The sequence below is a fragment of the Lampris incognitus genome, chromosome 13 (assembly GCF_029633865.1).
Source record: "Lampris incognitus isolate fLamInc1 chromosome 13, fLamInc1.hap2, whole genome shotgun sequence".
Classification (NCBI taxonomy): domain Eukaryota; kingdom Metazoa; phylum Chordata; class Actinopteri; order Lampriformes; family Lampridae; genus Lampris; species Lampris incognitus.
The window spans coordinates 40260891-40278637 of NC_079223.1; the positions used below are offsets into that span (position 1 = coordinate 40260891).

Consider the following 17747-nt stretch of genomic DNA (forward strand, 5'->3'; position numbering starts at 1 on the left):
TTAACATGATTGAGGAATAACATAGCTGCACGAGGGTTTCTGTTTACATGCGCTACGGCGGGTAATCCGAAAGAAGCATTCTGACATGCGCAGTATACCGCAAACTTGTGAACCTCACTTACGACAGGGGGGTAAATATTAAGATATATCCCCAAAGAAGGAAGTAATTGGAATGAGCCTTTACGTGACAGATTTTTATCTGGTAAACAGATTGCGAAAGATGAACGCCAGACCTGTCGAATGGAAGGACGCTTCTGCAGGGATCAACCGGTTTATTCTGATCGAGGCGGACACACAAGGCGTTTTTATTCTGTCCGTTCTGATTATTAGTGCAATAAAAGGCCTCGTGTAAATGTAACTACTGACAGGCAAGCCCTTGTGATGCACACACGTGATCGCTACACCAAAATACATGCCGTGTGAAGTTCCTAGCGTCATACCTGCCATTGTTTGTGTGTCTGTTGTCTGTACGCATGAAAGATGTGAAAGCTGATATAGACCTCTTTCCACATGCATCTTTTATGGCTCTTCTTTTTTGACATTGTGAAATACCAAGGATTTTGAGGGCATCCAGGTGGCGTAGCGGTCTATTCCGTTGCCTACCAACACGGGGATCACCGATTCGAATCCCCGTGTTACCTCCAGCTTGGTCAGGCTTCCCTACAGACACAATTGGCCGTGTCTGCGGGCGGGAAGCCGGATATGGGTACATATCCTGGTCGCTGCACTAGTGCCTCCTCTGGTCGGTCGGGGCGCCTGTTTGGGGGGGGGGCAGGGGGGAATAGCGTGATCCTCCCACGCGCTACGCCCCCCTGGCGAAACTCCTCACTGTCAGGTGAAAAGAAGCGGCTGGCGACTCCACGTGTATTGGAAGAGGCATGTGGTAGTCTGCAGCCCTCCCCGGATCGGCAGAGGGTGTGGAGCAGTGATCGAGACAGCCTCGGAAGAGTGGGGTAATTGGATGGGTACAAGTGGGGGGAAAAAAATTGGGATTTCACAATGTGAAATCTTTCTAGCACCTAGCCACCACTTTTCTGTGGTCTCACAGTGTAGAAATTAGTATTAAAATGAGTTGTGGTTTTATGACTCATATCCATGATTTTGCTGTTTTGTAAAACCATTTGCTTTTTTTTTTTCTACAGGACGCATGGGCCTTAACTTTCACCACCCTGGAGCAGACCACATAATGCCACTGAACAGTAAGTCCCATCCACAACTTGGTACCAGCGGTCCTCTTGATATCAGTCAATTGTTTGATTGCTTCAGTTTGACAGATAAGAGTATTGATGCTTCTTCCTTCTGTGCTCTTTACTTTGACCCCCCCCCCCAAACGAAAAAAAGGAACGAGAAGTATTTAATGGCAGATGCCATTAAAATACCCAAGGCCCTGCATGCAAATTGTGACAGGAGGGCCCATGCCGACGTGTGCTGGGCACAGCTGCCCACCTTCTGCTAAACGCTTGATTCACTGCCAAGTGTTGGCCCCCTGACACCGTAAACCCAGGACAGACGTCTAAGCACGGGAAACACGGTTGACCCCTGAATAGCACTTCTAAAAATACCCTGACCCGTAAGATTAGATTCCCTTTCACCGGTCCACCAGCTGGCCGATGACATACAGCGACAGGAGTCCCGTCCCGTGTGCTGCTCGGTGGTCGCTGGATCGACCGATCCAAGCTCTGTCTGTCCTGGTGACAGGGATAGAAATCTGCCTCTTATCTCCATGTTTTGTTTTTTTGTTCTGTTTTGTTTTTCGCCCAATCTAGGTTTCTAACGTGGGGCTCATAAATTAATGTCGTCCCATTTTCCCGACGATGATCCTGGGGTGAAAGAATATTCCTACAGCAACCGGTTGCCTAATCGTGATTACGTAAACCAGGCGATAAAATACGACTTATTTGCGATTGTGTGTCTCACTTGCCAGCATTAGGGCTATTTCACTTTCATGTTCCCCACACGGCTGCAGCAGCCGGTGTGGTATTATACCTCGGAAAACACTCGACAGTTGTAGTAACACAACGCATACAAAATCTATGAGGTGCAGCTTCAGGATGATAAAAAATTGGCTTTGGGACGATTCATGTCAGAGTCTGAGACAGTACTGGGATGGTAGGGGAAAAAAAGTTAAAGCTGCTATGAGGAGATTTTTGTTGATCTTGTGCGACTCGATGGATAAAAGCGGTAGTGTTTCACAAAAGAACGACTTCATTGTCCCAAAGAATCACATTCAGCTTCTGGTAGCATGACGTACAGTGTTTTGGAAAAAAAAACAGGTGTTTGCAAGATATACAGCAATGAGGTAATATCCAGCTGTGGCTATGTGTCCCGTCTATGTGCCGTAAATAGTTTCATCAGACGAACATTTTCAGTCAATACATAGCAATGTCTGATCTTCTCGTTGATGGCCTCATACAGCGGCATCAAAATTAAACTGAGACTGATGATCAGTGGGAAAAAAACCTCCTCAAAGCAACTTTAATTTAGGGGCGTCCGGGTAGCATGGCGGTCTATTCCGTTGCCTACCAACACGGGGATCGCCGGTTCAAATCCCCGTGTTACCTTCGGCTTGATCAGGTGTCACTACAGACACAATTGGCCGTGTCTGCGGGTGGGAAGCCGGATGTGCGTATGTGTCCTGGTTGCTGCACTAGCGCCTCCTCTGGTCAGTCAGGGTGTCTGTTCGGGGGGAAGGGGAACTAGAGTAAATAGCATGATCCTCCCACGCGCTACGTCCTCCTGGAGAAACTCCTCACTGTCGGGTGAAAAGAAGTGGCTGGCGACTCCATATGTATGGGAGGAGGCATGTGGTAGTCTGCAACCCTCCAGGGATCGGCAGAGGGGGTGGAGCAGCGGCCGGGATGGCTCAGAAGATTGGGGTAATTGGCCGAGTACAATTGGGGAGAGAAAAAAAACAACTTTAATTTGGAGGCCTGATCAGCTTTTTATCTTGGTTTTGACAAAACCTCTGGGATGGTTTGGGTGCTGCCTTATAGGGATAGTTCGGTTTTTGGGATTTTTACTGTGTCCTACGCACATACAGTTAGACAAACTTGTGTATTTTTATTAAGCCTGTGCATGCAGTCGGGAGGTATATTGAGCGATGAGTTAAGCCTAGCTTAGCTCAACTGCTGGATGTCTACTGGGATCACTAGCAGCTCCTCTCAAAAGCAGGGGAACACATCTTCTCCGATATACTTATACACTTGTCAGCCTAGCATAAACAATTTTTCTAGACCAACACTTTCACAATTATGTACAAAATCCTAAAAACTGGATTACAATTTTGAACTTCTTCTCCATAATACATATCCGTCCTTGTCTACGGTGGAAGATGACACCTACCAGTCATATTCCATGGCGGAAGCTGATGCATATCTTTATTTCGGAAAAGTAGTACAAAACTATAATCTCATTTTTGGGATTTTGTATATATCTGTGAAAGTGTTGGTCTAGAAAAATTGTTAACGAATAATTAGTATGAACGATATGCTTCAGAGAAGGTGTGTTTCCCATCCTTTTAAACAGTAGCCAAGGCTCAGCGTTTTCGGTTTTTATTTTTCAAAGCCGTCCAGCATGCCGAATTTCGCCACAAGAGGACACTGTTACATAACCTCACATGAACAGGGACAACTTTTGGATCCGTGGAAATATAAAATCCGGGTGAAAATCAGTTTAAACCGATCTGCTCCTTTTAAAAAATCTGGGTATTTTTCGGTGAAAATCGGTAAAAACCGAAAACGCTGAGCCTTGACAGTAGCATACTGAGGGGTTTTAGTCAGTGATGAACTGCACCCCCCCCCCACACACACACACACACACACACAAATTTATCATATGGATGTCGATACAGTCAACACAGCCACATACAAAATACACTATCACGCAGGATACGCACTACTGGATCAACATCAACAAGACAGCTGATCTTCAACAACCACAACACACACCGCTGTGCAATGCAGCAGCTACTGCAGCATTACCATCACATCTTCTTTATGTCACTCAGCAACCAGATCGCACGCACGCACGCACCCACGCACACACACACACACACACACACACACACACACACACCCCACATGGCACAGAAACAACTAGAAGAGGTTACTCGGTAGAGTGCAGATCTCTGCCAGGCGTATCTCCCCTTCTTCGGTGCTCTGACTTGGCAACAAACTACCCCTTTTTTCACCCACCGGGAGAAGGGGCCCTTATTAAAAGACTTCAAATGTGTTTTTAACCATCACAGTTTTCATGATATAAAATGAATGTAAGCGAATGACTTACATTCATTCTGAAGCAATAAAACAACGGTTAAAAAAAGACATAGCTCGGCCATGGGAATTGTTTTATTGAAGGTGAGGTAATTTCCAGCTGTGACTGTGATTAATCCTACTCTTGAAATTGTATTTTTGTAGGAGTTTTAACATTGGAGTCTGGCACTTCCTTGTCTAATCCCCCTCATGATGTCAGTTAAACAAACATAGGGGCGAGGTCAATGAAGCGAATTGGTTCATCCAGTGTTCCTCCAGTTCCCCTGTGCTGAGATCAGCAGTGAAATATTGATTTGCGAAATACCATCGACGTCTCGTTTACTTTCAACACTCATACCCGAATAAGTAAAGGGCACTGTTGCTGCTCGAGCGAAACCGACTGTGCACATGCGTGCAGCGACTGAGAGTAGCGATGGTCACGTGAGCTGGAGAGTGAACGAAGAGAGGAAGTGGCGATAGCGAGAACAAGTGGTTTCTGAAGGTTTTTCATCACTGCAACTACGAGAGGTTCTTCATCATACAGTCATAACTGTGCACACAGCAACCAAACGCACACTGCCTGGCGGAGATCACAAACAAGTCGCCACAGTTGATCGAGAGTTCACCAGTCACTCACGCAACTTCAACAAATTCCGTGGAGTATAGCCGTAATATTATCAGTGAACCACCTTCAACTCAATAAGAACAGTGCGCACACCAACCTGGAGTTGATGCTCCACCTCACTTGAGCGACTCGTACCAGCCTTCTCTTGCAAAATTCATCCAGTAATTTAGTCCGTTCTGGAGATCATGTAAAAAAAAATGCAGACAGTCCTACCAGATTCGCAAAAAACCCAAAGCTGATCGGCAACAAGATTGTCAGTAGCTGTGAATGCGGCGGCCATCACACTTAGTTTGCTCACAATCCACCAAAGGCTCAAGCTCAAAGTTGATGATGACACCGGGGGCCAGCAACTGATACATCGCAGGACCCTGGGCCGTTCTGTCACTGCACATCAAGATTTGATTTGCCGGGTGTCTGAGTAGCGTAGCCGTCTATTCCATTGCCTACCAACACAGTAATCGCCGGTTTGAACCCCCGTATTACCTCCGGCTTGGTTGGGCGTCCCTACAGACACAATTGGCCGTGTCTGCGAGTGGGAAGCCAGATTTGGGTATGTGTCCTAGTCGCTGCACTAGTGCCTCCGCTGGTCTGTCCGGGCACCTGTTCAGGGGGGAGGTGGAACTGGGGAGGATAGCGTGATCCTCCTATGTGCTACGTCCCCCTGGCGAAACTCCTCACTGTCAGGTGAAAAGAAGCGGATGGCAACTCCATATGTATCGGAGGAGGTATGTGGTAGTCTGCAGCCCTCCCCACTGCCGATCAGTTTGCAGCTTCAGGCTTCAACGAAAGGCTATCAATACAAACTAGTGCTGTTCCAAGGAGCTGTGATGCGTTTAGATGACAGCTCCAGGAGTAATTGAATTCAGACACATTTCAGGCATGCTTCAAGTTAACTATGAAAAACAAATTATGATACTGATTTTGACTGGGCCAGCAGAGAAGGCTCTGATGGCCCTGACAGCCCACCGCTGCTTTTCGAGGACCTGCTAATGATCCCGGTAGACATCCATCAATTGAGCTAAGCTAGGCTAAACTCACCGTTCAATATACCCTCAAACTGCATGTACAGACATAAAAGAGGTATCCACTAGTTTGTCTGACTCTATGTAAGTAGGAAATATAGTAAAAACCCGGAAAGCGAACTGTCCCTTTAAACCGCATGCGATGATCTCACATCAGGCTCAGAAACTCCGGATTCTCTTCTGGATGTCAAGGTTCATTTGTAGTTCAGTCTGCCTGCTGGGCCATAAAGGATGGAAGGGCCATGTGGGGGGGGGGGGGGAAATAGAGGACATCCATCCTAAAACTCCCTCCTACCTGCTGAATCAGTCAGAGCTGTTGAAGCTTGATGGCAGCGTGCAGCTCTCTCCTCGTTTTGCTCTTTTCACCTTTTCGTCTCCCAGAGAATCTTTCAGGGAATGATGTCGAGCTAGCAGTACGCTCGAGCAAGCAAAGATATCTGTGCAGATATCCAAAGTCTGTCTGAATCGGCTCTTCTCAACTGGAGCTCGTGATCTGTTTAGACAGAGAAGATTTAGTGTGACTTAAAAGTGCTTTACTCGGTGTTTCTCCTTCATCTCGCACAATTGGCTTTGGAGGCCTCCGGCTGACAGAAACGCTCCACTGACTCTGGCTGGTGTGGTGGTTTTACTTAAAAAAAATAAATAAAAAAAATAGTAATGATAATAATGATTGAGACGGGCCAGCAACCGAAGGTTCGCTGTGGAGATTTATAGGTGAAGTTGTTCGTAAGACAGCTTCTTAATAAGCGTTGTAGGCCTCTTTGCTGTGTGTGACAGGGCCTTGACGCTCGGCAGCACTGTAGACATACATTCATCACCCAGATGAATCAACCTGCTTCTTTCTCTCTCTCTCTCTGTTCCTCTGTCCATCTCTCTCTCTCTCTCTCTCTCTCTCTCTCTCTCTCTCTCTCTGTTCCTCTGTCCATCTCTCTCTCTCTCTGTTCCTCTGTCCATCTCTCTCTCTCTCTGTTCCTCTGTCCATCTCTCTCTCTCTCTCTCTCTCTCTCTCTCTCTCTCTCTCTCTCTGTTCCTCTGTCCATCTCTCTCTCTCTCTGTTCCTCTGTCCATCTCTCTCGCTCTCTGTTCCTCTGTCCATCTCTCTCTCTCTCTCTCTCTCTCTCTCTCTCTCTCTCTCTCTCTCTCTCTCTCTCTCTCTCTCTCTCTCTCTCTCTGTTCCTCTGTCCATCTCTCTCTCTGTTCCTCTGTCCATCTCTCTCTCTGTTCCTCTCTCTCTGTTCATCTCTCTTTCTCTCTGTCTGTTCCTCTGTCCACCTCTCTCTCTCTCTCTCTCTCTCTCTCTCTCTCTCTCTCTCTCTCTCTCTCTCTCTCTCCATATATATATATATATATATATAAGTATATATATTTCTGTTGCTCTTGCATGCTCTCTCTGTCTCTCTCTTTCCCCCGGCAGACACCATAGAGTGTGAAGTCAGTGTCGGTGTCACTGTCTGCTTCCCCGCTTTCCCCTCCTCCCTGCCATGCCCTCGTTTCTCCCTCCTCTCCTCCTGGCTCTAGTCCTCCCTCACTGGGACATCTGACAGTTTCCCAACACGTCGTCCCTCCATCATGTGCCGGTTGCTAGGCGCCTTTGTCTCTGTTGAGGCGAAGGAGGGGAGAGGATAAAGCTGCAGAGCGCCTGACTCCTTCAGTCTGGTGGGGCGAGCCAGATCGCTTTAATGAAAACCGAGCGAGAGAGAAGAAGTTTCGCAGACATTATCTCCTTCACGGAAAGCCGGGGAGGCGACTCAACACAATGGGTCTGTCGCAGTGAAAGGCCCATATTGGTTTTAGGAAAACACAGTGTGCTCCCTAAGTGATGAGTGGGAGGGGAAGAGAGAGTCTGTTCGACACTATTACCAAGGGGGCAGAAGAAAAAAAAAACACAGAAAGCTTGTTAGGCTTACAGCCTCTGAACTACATTTTGCTTCTTCCTTGATCTGCATTTAAGAAACTATGGGACATTAATCTGTTCTGTTTCACGGAGAAACGCAGACGTTTGGGAAAACATTCATGCACAGTTGTGAGCCAGTATGATTTGTTCTGTGACATAAATGGCCATGTTGGGCGTCTGGGTAGCTTAGCGGTCTATTCCGCTGCCTGCCAACACGGGGATCACTGGTTCGAATCCCCGTGTTACCGCCGGCTTGGTTGGGCGTCCCTACAGACACAATTGGCCATGGCTGTGTGTGGGGAGCCGGATGTGGGTGTGTGTCCTGGTCGCTTCATTAGCGCCTCCTCTGCTCGGTTGGGGCGCCTGTTCAGGGAGGAGGGGGAACTCGGGGGAATACCGTGCTCCTCCCACAGGCTACATCCCCCTGGCGAAACTCCTTACTGTCAGGTGAAAAGAAGCGTCCGGCGACTCCACGTGTATCGGAGGAGGCATGTGGTAGTCTGCAGCCCTCCCCAGATCAGCAGAGGGGGTGGAGCAGCAGAGGGGGTGGAGCAGCGACCAGGATGACTCGGAAAATAGGGTGATCAGTCGGATACAATTGGGAGAAAAGGGGGTGGCCGTATTGTTTCCTCTCGGTTCCAGAGTACATTGAAATAAGTGGTCAAAGTGTGAAGTTTGAAAACGAAAATAAGAGTGTATACCAAAATAAATAAATAAACAAGTGAGCTGCCAATCAACTTTTCTCTGTTGATCACCTCGATGCAAATCGTACTACTTCAAAACACATCGAGATCAGGACAGAAGAGACGAGTTACATTATTCTGTTAACAGGGACATGCAACTTATCTGAGGATATGAGATGGTCTTATCAGTGGGTAACGTACCTTTACCCCACAGTGGATTGGGATCGACCCAGCCCTTACACCCTGGCTTTATTTTATCCTGCTGCCTCCTTTCCCCCCCTGTGGTTCATCTTGCCCTTTGCAGAGCCCTAAGGCTGCCACCTCCATACCTCCCACCCCACCCCACCCCACTCTCTCTCTCTCTCTCTCTCTCTCTCTTTCTCTCTCTCTCTCTCTCTCTCTCTCTCTCTCTCTCTCTCTCTCTCTCTCTCTCTCTCTCTCACACACCTTCTCCCTGAACTTGTGGGAAGTTTCCACTCCTGGCCAGTCTGGCCTGCCTGACAATTGGAAAAAGGAAAAGGGCCATGATAATGACTAACCAGCTCACTCTGCCCCATGTCCACGTTCCTTTATGGCCTCGTTCGTCCGCCTTCTCAGAACATTGGCATGAACACGAGCCGTTGCCGGTTCATCGGCTGCGATTGCGGCTTCCGTTTATGGCTGCGGTGTCGTGTTCTGAATATCTCAAGCCGCCGTGGCTGCCCGACCCTGGCCATACGTCCCCCTCCCCACGCAGCAGCATCTGGATACGGCAGGTGCGGCGGGTCACGTGGGGGTGTGCCGGGGCCGTGATAATCCACTCCTTCCACCTCCAAAGTTTAGGCCTAGCCATCTGTGGTCCTACTGTTGCCTTGGAGATGTTTTTTTTTCTGCTTCCTTTTGGTTTGTTATATTTCCACAAAACCCATGTCTGTGTATCTCTTTCCCCCTCACCCCAACCCTCCCCCTGTCTCTCTTTCTCTCTCTCTCTCTCTCTCTCTCTCTGCCCCTCTCCCCTTGCTGTACTGACAAGCAGCCAGGAGCTATGGCCGCAGAAGAGGTAATGTGTGGCGTTTTTGACCAGGGTTCTGCTTGCCGTAATGATGGGGGCATGAGTACAATTGATAGCTCTCCGTGTGGGCCGTCTTGCCGAGGCTGAAGGGGTCTTAGTGTTATGTCTCTATCTGCTTTTCATCTGTGCCGTGATTGAATGAAATCATGTTGGAATTATTTTTTTTTTTGTGTGCACTTAATCCTCCACATAATCATATTTCATAAAGATGGGGCAAGAGACCCCATAATCAGCGTATTGGAACTTTCTTTTTTGTTGCTTTAATGGCAAGAGGGGGAAAAAAATCATTCCGCTAATTTCTTTTTTCTCTTTTCTGAGTCAATGTGCTACCTGTAATTTTGTCTAGACAGAGCAGAGGTGTAAAAATCTGGTCCAAAAAGTAAAAACCCTAACTGTGTCTTTACTCCATCCATGTATTAAGCCAGCTGATTTGGGAAACTAGTCAGTGCAGTCTGATGGTTTAGTACATGGGTTGAGTAAAGACACAGTCAGGGTTTTTACTTTCTGGACCGGGTTTTTACACCTCCGATACAGACACGGAAATCCCTTTGACTATTACCTGTTGATTCGCTGTGAATGAGTGTGGTTCTTTCCTTTGGCCGGCCATCCATGGTAAAAATACAGGTTGTTGTCATTTTGCCAGTGAAAGTTACCACAGCCCTAACCAAAAGCAGTCGATTTAGCTCCCAAAAAAAAAGAACAAACAAAAGAACAACGAACTGACATGTGCTTGCAATAAATGCAGTTCCTTCCTGCAGCAGTTTTGATGCCAACACCCAACTCAAATTAAACCTGTTTTTAAAAGTGTTGCGGTACAGTTTAGAGCATGCTTGCTGTGAGCGCTCCCAAAATGAGCGGCGCTGGATCCTCTGAGGAAGTACGCTGACTCAGAGGTGATTCACGCCCCGCGTAATGCGTGCTGTCCACAAGACTCATCTGATCTCATGCATCTTAACGAATTCTGTTTTTCTTCTGCAGCGAGGGAAAGCAGTTTTGTGGCGTTTGTAACGTCAGCACATTGCTGTGTGTTTTACGTTTGGTTCTCAGGATGGTAAGCCTGGCTCGGCGGGGTTGTGCACGAGAGCAGGGGGCCTCGTTTATAACTGTTGCACACGCACAAAACAGGTCTGAGAGAGGCGTACGCCACTTCCCACGCAAAAAGTTGGGATCTATGGGGGGCGTCCGGCTAGCATGGTGGTCTATTCCATTGCCTACCAACACGGGGATCGCCGGTTCAAATCCCCCGTGTCAGGGTCGCGGGGATGCTGGAGCCTATCCCAGATGTCATTAGGCGGCAGGCGGGGAGACAACCTGGACAGGCCGCCAGGCCATCACACAGGGCCCACACACACATTCACACCTAGGGACAATTTAGTACGGCCGATTCACCGGACCTACATGTCTTTGGACTGTGGGAGGAGACTGGAGCACCTGCAGGAAACCCACACAGACACGGGGAGAACATGCAAACTCCACACAGAGGACGACCCGGGACGACCCCCAGGGTTGGACTACCCTGGGGCTCAAACCCAGGACCTTCTTGCTGTGAGGCGACCACGCTAACCACTGCGCCACCGCTGCACATATATGGATTGTGTAAATTAGCAAAGTCTAGAACTAAAGCCAGTGACAGCTTTCACACAGTCCTCGCACTCCATCTCCTCATTATTTGTCCTAATCATAATGAAGGACAAGTTCAACATAACAAAACTGACAGAAATAAATACTTTCACCTATCAAACGTCCATTTTCAACACTGGGGTTGTCCAACCTTGGGGGTCATCCCGGGTCATCCTCAGTGTGGAGTTTGCATTGCTGTCCCCGTGTCCGCAGTGGGCTTTCTCCGGGTGCTCTGGTTTCCCCCACCATCAAAAAGACATGCGTGTTAGCATTAATACTCCTGTCTGTGCCCTTGAGCAAGGCACTAGGAAGAAAGATCTGGAGTTGGTCCACGGGTGCTGCAAAGAGGCTGCCCGCTGCTCTTAGCTACACAGCTAGGATGGGTTTGCAGAGAAGAATTTCGCTACGGGGATTAATTAAGTATATCAAAATAAAAAGATCAGTCTGATTGCTGTAAACATACAAATACTGGGGGGCGTCCGGGTGGTGTAGCGGTGTATTCCGTTGCCTACCAACATGGGGATCACCAGTTCGAATCCCCGTGTCACCTCCGGTTTGGTCGGGCGTCCCTAAAGACACAAATGGCCGTGTCTGCGGGTGGAAAGCCGGATGTGGGTACGTGTCCTGGTCGCTGCTCTAGCGCCTCCTCTGGTCGGTCAGGGCGCCTGTTCAGGGGAGAAAGGGGAACTGTGGGGAATAGCGTGATCCTGCCACGCGCTATGTCCCCCTGGTGAAACTCCACACTGTCAGGTGAACAGAAGCGGCTGGCGACTCCACGTGTATGGGAGGAGGCATGTGGTAGTCTGCAGCCCTCCCCGGATCGGTAGAGGGGGTGGAGCAGCGACCAGGACAGCTCGGAAGAGTGGGGTAATTGGCGAGATAAAGTTGGGAAGGAAAAGGGGGTGGGGGGAGGAAACATACAAATACTGCAGTGACACTCGTAATGCAATAAGACATTGTACGGCTACAGAACCCTCTCCGGGACTCTCCTCGCCACCTACCGCCCCCATTGACTCAGAAGAACAACTGAAGGACACAGCAACACATTAGCCCAGTGTGCTTTTTCACATGGCTCTATATTTAATTGTTTACACAGCCGTGTAATAAAAGATAAAACTGTGCTGTAACGGGTTCGTCTGTGGTCTCAGCCATGTCAGTGTCTCCCCCCCTTCTCCGACACTTAAGCCACACACACTTGTTTCCCCAGAGTATTGAGGCCATTTGTGTTTGCAGTGGTGTGACCTCCGGGGTGTGCCCTTGCCCCCGCCAGTAGCAGACACGCTCTTATGGTGGAAGGCGATTCTTTTTTTGGCGTCCACCTTTAGATCTGACCTCTTTTCTTTTTTTTTAATTATTATTATTATTTCTGTCTGTTGCACTCACTGCGTTAGCCGCAGTAGCAGCAACGTGTTGCCACTCCTTGCATTTCCTTCCTGTTTGTGACCCTGCTGCCGTGGCCACCAAACAATGCATACTTTCTAACCGCCGCCTCCTCCACAAGCGCCTCGATTTCTGTGTCAGAAAAATGCCTTTTCTTGGGCATCCTCCCGGTTGTTGCCATGATCCACAGTGAAAAACCAGTGACCATCAGGCTCATCTATACACATCAGCGTTCATGAGTGCTTTGCATTGACTGTGTATGGCTGGTTTTGGGCGATATCGGGGCGGGGCGGGAGGCTCGTGCACATGGGCGCAGTTCCAAGGCGGTTTGGGGGTTTACAAAAGGAAAGTGTGCAAGATTTGGCGTACACAAGGTTTTATAAATCTTGATTCTTTTTTTGCCACACGCCATTTTCAGCTTTTGTGCACACGTAACGCTTTTCCTATGGATCTGACGGACGGTTTTATAAACGAGGCCCCGGATCTCAGTTGTTAACCGTTAACTAGAAGAACTGGATCTGAACTGTGCTTAAGAGAAAGACAGTTCATCTCTCAACCAGATGCAGTTCTCCCTCTCTGACTTGCTGTTTGGCCTGCGGTTCGACAGTCGAACGCTGCCTCAGTGGGTCAGTGAAACCTTGGCAGACCTGCAGAAAGGCCTCCAGTGGCATAGGGTGCATACTAGGCTTCTGCTGGGATGATGTCTCTGGTTAGAGGATGAAACTGTGGTCTCGTCCATCATCGAACGATGACTATTCTGATCCTGGGTGCACCGCAGTGCGAAGCCTACAAGCCAGGAACGCCATGAGTTGGCAGTATTCTCATTTTTACATTTTTACGCGTTAGCGGTACATGAGATACTATCACGGTACCACGGCCATTGCTTGGAATTTGATCATGTGACGTGTTGTGATTTATTTTATCATCTTCCTTTCGTGTATTTGTGTTTAATTTTATTTCTTCAGAACATCGCTCAACCGAATTGTGTGGTCTGCATTTAATAACCATCAGACACAAGTGAAAATTCTGTCCAATTTAATTTTATAAGGTATTGGGGGGGGGGGGATCAGTGTATATTTTTTCCAGTTATTGTTCATGCAGTAATCATTCAGTCTTTCATACTCCTCTTCTCTCACCTTGTTTCCCTCGTTCTTTTTTCCCCCCTCCCTCTCCTCCACCAATTTCCCCGTCTCTCTCGCTCTCGCAGGTCGTTCCTCTCTGTTTCCCTTTGAAGACGGTTTCCTTGACGATGGCCACGGCGACCCCTCCTTGACGCCAGGCCTGAATTCACCAACCCGCTGTCAGAACGGAGAAAGGATGGAGCGCTACTCCAGGAAAGTCTTTGTCGGAGGCCTGCCCCCCGACATTGATGAAGGTAAGAGCGGAGAGTTAGGATAATAACGATGATAATCAATTCATGTGGACTTTTTCAGCGCCATTCTGGATTCAGGGTGGCGAGCGTTCGCACTTGGTGGTGACCCGTTGCGTCCGAGGTCTGCTGCTGTTTGACCACTCATTAACAAGCTGCACTGTGGAAGATAATCTGGATCTCTGAAGGCCACGTCAACAAAAGTTGTTGAAGGAAGGGATGCAGCTCACTTTGATATGATTCTCTTTTTTTGGGGGATTTTTTTCTCCCCAGTTGTACCTGCCCAATCACCCCCACTCTCTGAGCCGTCCCGGTTGCTGCTTCACCCCCTCTGCCGATCCGGGGAGGGCTGCAGACTACCACATGTCTCCTCCGATACATGTGGACTCGCCAGCCGCTTCTGTTCACCTGACAGTGAGGAGTTTCGCCAGGGGAACGTAGTGCATGGGGGGCTCAAGCTATTCCCCCCAGTTCTCCCTCCCCGAACAGGCGCCCCAACCGACCAGGGGAGGCGGTAGTGCAGCGACCAGGACACATACCCACATCCAGCTTCCCACCCGCAGACACGGCCAATTGTGTCTGTAGGGACGCCCAACCAATCCGGAGGTATCATGGGGATTCGAATCGGAGATCCCCGTGTTGGTAGGCAACAGGATAGACTGCCACGCTACCCGGATGCCCCTGATATGATTATTTCAACCCTTATGGCAATTCAAACTGGTGACCTCTCTCACGACTTGAACCCAAACGGAACAGTCGTCAACTGAGACATTATGAACCAGTTTTAAAATGGTTGAACATTATTGCACATACACGCTCTGCAATGAAGAGTCGTAACCACAAGCCATGTTTTTTTAAGCTATCGGGCACATTATGAGCCTGCTGCTTGTCAAAGCAGGTGTGGTAGTTGTTTCCAACAAGTGTGAAAAGTACCAAAGGGAATGACGTTGGCGTGTAATGTTGACTCCCATGTGGGCACCACGTTGAATAAGCACACGAGCAGCACGTGGTGCACAGGCGCACACGTAAAAACATGCAGAGGTGATGCACACAATGCGGCCTTTGCTGGCTGAATTATTAACAAGTGTCCACTGTGCGGCGAGCCCCGTGAATACTGAATGTGTCGAGCCTCAACTTCTTTTTAATGAAGTGGCCAAATGCTGCAGCAAATAAAATGGGAACTGTGTCTATTTCACCACTGACCGGGTACTGTTTCGCTGGGGCTGACTGCTCGGCCATCTTGACATTGCGCAACACAGGCGTGAATTGTTGCCATGTCAAATCACTTGGTGAGGGCAGTAATGTCTGAATTTTTTTTCCCTCTCTCTCTCCTCTCCTTTTTTATAGATGAAATTACCAACAGTTTCCGTCGCTACGGGCACCTGGTGGTAGATTGGCCCCACAAAGCAGAGAGCAAATCCTACTTCCCACCTAAAGGTAACAACAGCTTCTCGGATAATACCGCTGTGTGTTCTCCCTCCATGTAGACTGTCTGTCAGCGGGGAAAACCGAAGTCCGCAGCAGTGGTCTCCAACCATGACTGATCACGGCCCAAGAGCATGCAGTTTAATTTGCTTTTCATTTGGCTTTATTTGCAAAACTCAAGTAGATGGGGAAAATATGCAAATACATTCAAATCAATTAAGTGTGGCCAGATAGGTAGAAACCCAGGGGTTATATTTGGAGTCCTCTGACATCTGAAAGAAGCAAATCAAGTCGCACACAATATCGAAATGCAACAATGAAAACATAATTACAGGTCAGAGCACGTGAACAGGAAAAAGTAACTAAATTTGAATAATAAAAAGCAGAAGTGAAAGAATAAACTAAAAACAAGACTAAGTCAAAACCTTGTATATGGCTGGACCGTGCATGGTCAAAGTTGGAAATTGCGACCAGTTTGTTCCAGGGATAGTTGGTGGTAGTGTCTATGATGTTAATTCCTGGATATTACATGTTCATCTGCAATGTTGTGTAGTGGTTGTGTGGTGGTTAAAGGGTACTGAAGTAGTATATCACATGACATGGTTAAGCTATGTCAGAGTAAAGAAAAAAAAAGGTTTTAAATGCAGTTGCGAGAACAATACTTCCCACTCATCTCTTGGGATATTGATTCAAAAGCGATTTTAATTTAATTGTAATTAGACCTATTCTAATTATCCGTTAACTCCCCCCATCTTTGATCTGTTCCTATCTGCGGATGTCTCCCGTTTTTCTAAGACTCCCTCTGCGTCGACCGGTGAATTCACACAGAATGGGTCGCAGCTGCTGATAGCGCCATGAATTGCGCATCACTTGCAACTGCTATCTTGCAGCGCAAACACGCCCATAATGTTTTGCAGCTGAGTGCAGTTTGCCCTTGTTTGGTGTCTGATTGCAATTACGCGGCAAAGTATAAATTAAAAAGTGGTATTCTCCTGTGAAATATCTGCTCAAGAGCACGCCTGGCTCATGACGATTCCTTTGCCTGGCTACGATCACTGCTGCCAAGATCACTGGAGAGTCTGGGCGTCAGTTACCACCAACTCTCTGAAGACGGCAGTAATTTTCACTCTAATTGCATGTGGCTATTAGCGCTGGGGTTTTGCCATGAGACTCATTTGCATAGAAAGGGGCCAATGTTGCACCAAATGTATGCATATTATCCTATGTAACCATGTGCACCAGAGCACTATTTACTTGGTAGCACTGTTAGGGGTGCATTTCACCCTTGGCGGATGCTTTGAGAATTGGCCGCAAAAGCTGCACAACCCTCTAAGCAAATTCGTCAGTGAGCGTTTTGTTAAGAATGATGAAAGGCTCAGCGTTTTCTGTTTTTACCAGTTTTCACCGAAAAATACCCAGGTTTTTAAACTGATTTTGCCCGGATTTTATGTTTCCGTGGATCTGAAAGTTGTTCCTGTTTGTGTGAGGTTATGCAACAGTGACCTCTTGTGGCGAAATCCGGCATGCTGGATGGCTTTGAAAAATAAAAACCGAAAACGCTGAGCCTTGAGCGATTGTTATTTGGGGTGCTTCAACTGTGCACTCTCCCTCGTGCCTCTCGGCTGACCAATCATGTAATGTCAGTGATGTCGCTGGTCACCTGATCCAGCGGCCCAATTGTGTAACTTGGTCACTCAGTCACCCCAGACATGATCACTCAGTCGCTGCGAACATGTTCACTCGGTTAAAGACATGAGCGTTTGTAGGGACATGCCAGCTGAAGTCACTTCTAAACTCTGGTTATCCATCCATCCATGATCCAAACTGCTTATCCTGCTCTCAGGGGTTGCGGGGATACTGGAGCCTATCCCAGCAGTCATTGGGCGGCGGCGGGCGAGGAGACACCCTGGAAGTCGGCTGATGTATAGAGTTATTTTCCTATTAATGTATAAGTGTACACTCTTCGCCCTCAAATGGTGCACGGTTGGAGACCGCCGCTGTCTCAACTCTCCTGCTTTTTGACCGTCTTTGGAGTTTTGTTTTTTTTGAGTGATCGCGTTACCCATACGCAGAATTCACGGCGCACGCTGGGTTGGCAAGGAGGTGTCTTGTTTATTTGAGCCACCCCCCTGCAGCAATCTCACAGGCTGATTTTCAAAGAACACACACACACACACACACACACACACACACACACACACACACACACACACACACACACACACACGTGCAATCCCACACATAAACGCAGGCACATCCACGCAAAAACTCCAGCAGCAAATGTCCCGGTGCAGAGCCTTCTAGCGTGTTATTTGGGCAGGTGAGGCGAGCGGAGCGATCCTCTTCCCTGCCCCGTGCCCCCCCCCCGCCCCTCTCATCCATCATGACATCACTCACATCTGGCCTGGGAACTGTTAAGTGTCATGTT

At 48.3% G+C, this 17747-nt stretch overlaps 1 protein-coding gene across 3 annotated transcripts in view; it reads left to right on the plus strand.

The window, feature by feature from the left end:
• The window catches only part of cpeb3 (cytoplasmic polyadenylation element binding protein 3), a 57025-nt gene that overhangs the window by 18192 nt on the left and 21086 nt on the right, over window positions 1-17747 (plus strand). For all 3 annotated transcript variants that reach the window (XM_056292218.1, XM_056292219.1, XM_056292217.1), the window contains 3 exons: window positions 1143-1199; window positions 13733-13900; window positions 15242-15331. In XM_056292218.1, the coding sequence (XP_056148193.1) occupies window positions 1143-1199; window positions 13733-13900; window positions 15242-15331 (315 nt within the window). The remainder of the gene's footprint in view (window positions 1-1142; window positions 1200-13732; window positions 13901-15241; window positions 15332-17747) is intronic.